This window comes from Rutidosis leptorrhynchoides, chromosome 1 (genome assembly GCF_046630445.1).
Source record: "Rutidosis leptorrhynchoides isolate AG116_Rl617_1_P2 chromosome 1, CSIRO_AGI_Rlap_v1, whole genome shotgun sequence".
Classification (NCBI taxonomy): Eukaryota; Viridiplantae; Streptophyta; class Magnoliopsida; order Asterales; family Asteraceae; genus Rutidosis; species Rutidosis leptorrhynchoides.
Window position 1 is genome coordinate 135,416,681 of NC_092333.1, and position 1,821 is coordinate 135,418,501.

At 36.6% G+C, this 1,821-nt stretch overlaps 1 protein-coding gene across 1 annotated transcript; it reads right to left on the reverse strand.

Moving 5' to 3' along the window:
• Positions 1-281: 281 nt before the first annotated feature.
• Positions 282-1,501, reverse strand: LOC139889324 (uncharacterized). The gene is made up of 2 exons (XM_071872287.1): positions 850-1,501; positions 282-511 (listed from the first exon to the last, which is right to left on the reverse strand). The coding sequence occupies exons 1-2, from the start codon at positions 1,499-1,501 to the stop codon at positions 282-284; spliced, it is 882 nt and encodes a 293-aa protein (XP_071728388.1).
• Between the last annotated feature and the right edge of the window lie 320 nt (positions 1,502-1,821).

A 1,821-nucleotide genomic window follows, 5' to 3' on the forward strand; every position in this document is an offset into this window, starting at 1 on the left:
ACTTATTTGAAACTTTTCCTTCACATCCTGCCATGCACCGTCGTTGGACATATGTTTACCAACTGGAATACCCAAGTAAACAAATGGAAGTGAGCCATGTTTACAACTGAAGGTATTGGCCATATCAATGACTTCCTGCTTTGGAATGTTTACCCCCATCAAGCTGCTTCTAGACATGTTTATTCGCAAACCTGATGCATCACCGAAACATGAAACAATATTGATAAGGTTAGAAATATTTGCGTTTGACCATTCACCAAAAAAAGCACATCATCTGCGTACTACAGGTGAGTCAGTGACACATAATGAGACCCCACAGTAGCACCCTTATAGATATTAAATGAAACCGTATCCTTTAAAGCAACACATAGAGATTCTCCAACAATTGTGAAGAGAAAAGGTGATAATGGGTTGCCCTGTCTTAGACCCTTCTCAATCATAAATTCCTTTGTAGTAAGCACCGAGGCCCGTCCAGATTCTAAACATCCTATAATCCAGCTGACCCACTTATCTGAGAAATCATTTGTATCATCACATCTCTTAAAAAATTCCAATTAACACAGTCAAAATCCTTTTAGAAATCAATCTTAAATAAAAGTAGGTTGCGTTTATCCTTCTTATAAGCATTAACAATCTCATTTGCAATTAAAATGCCATCCAAAATCTGCCACCCTTTAATAAAGGCGGATTGGTTAGAGCTGATAATTTTCGAAAGCACTTTTTTCAGCCTCTCCCGCTAATAATTTGGCCACAATTTTATATTAACAACAATAAGACTTATGGGCCTATAATCCTTAAAATATATAGGATTCGAATTTTTAGGGATTAAAGAGATAAAGGAAGAATTACAACCATTGGAGAAGTTCCCGAATGTAAAAAACTCCTTGATACTTTTCACTACATCAATCTCGAGAATACGCCAGTACCTAATGAAGTTAAAATTGAGGCCATAGGGGCCCGGGGCTTTTGAACTCGCACATTTCCAAACTGCCATTTTTATCTCATCTGCTTCGAATACTTTGCACAGTTGAGAGTTATCCAGCTCAGTCAATTTTGAAAAGGATGAGCTTATATATTCCACAGAACACGAGCTACTACGTTTAAACTTTTCAGAGAAAGTTGAGAAAGTTGCCTCCTTTATACACAGAGGATCGTTAATCCATTCACTATTAATATTAACTTCTGATAACCCCTTAAGTTTCTCACTGATTTTCAAAGAGGCATGGAAATACTTCGTGTTTTCATCTCCGTCTACAGTCCAACGAACTCCGCTTTCTAGTTTCAACATCGACCTCTTAGTTTTCTGGCGAGACTGAAGTTGAAGGAGATCAGCTTCATGTGATTTTATTTCACTTTCTGTCGGGGTTAAGGATTCGAAATTCACCTTACAAATATTGATTTTATCTTGCAGAGCCTTTATCTCATTATCGATCTTTCTAAATGTACTTGACGCCCACTTTTTGAGCTCCTCTTTAAAATTTTTTAATTTTAACATGAACATCTTATCAGCCCTACCTTGGTGCGAACTTCTTGATATGACCAAAACGGACGGTTTGTTTTATGCGGTGTCGTTATGTAACAACCTCACATTGGACCTAGTGGTAATTGTCCTGATTACCCTTACGTGTTATTATATGTTATTTTAATACTTACATGTTCATAATTATTTAATTATATAGTTGAGACCAGTTTGTGATAAGGGTTACAGAACAGGTTTGTTTATTTAAATTGGAACTCATTTGGACCACTTAATGAGGTGTTTCGTATTTTAGATAACTGGTAAATACCCGTGTGAGACACGGAATAGGATTTTTCAAAGTG

What these genes read in the sequence shown, in the direction of transcription:
- LOC139889324 (XM_071872287.1), bottom strand. Translation starts at nt 1,501, where the DNA reads ATGTTCATGTTAAAATTAAAAAATTTTAAAGAGGAGCTCAAAAAGTGG. An exon ending in CGGGAACTTCTCCAATGGTT is followed by an intron (nt 512 to 849) that starts GTAATTCTTCCT and finishes ATGATTTCTCAG; the next exon opens with ATAAGTGGGTCAGCTGGATT.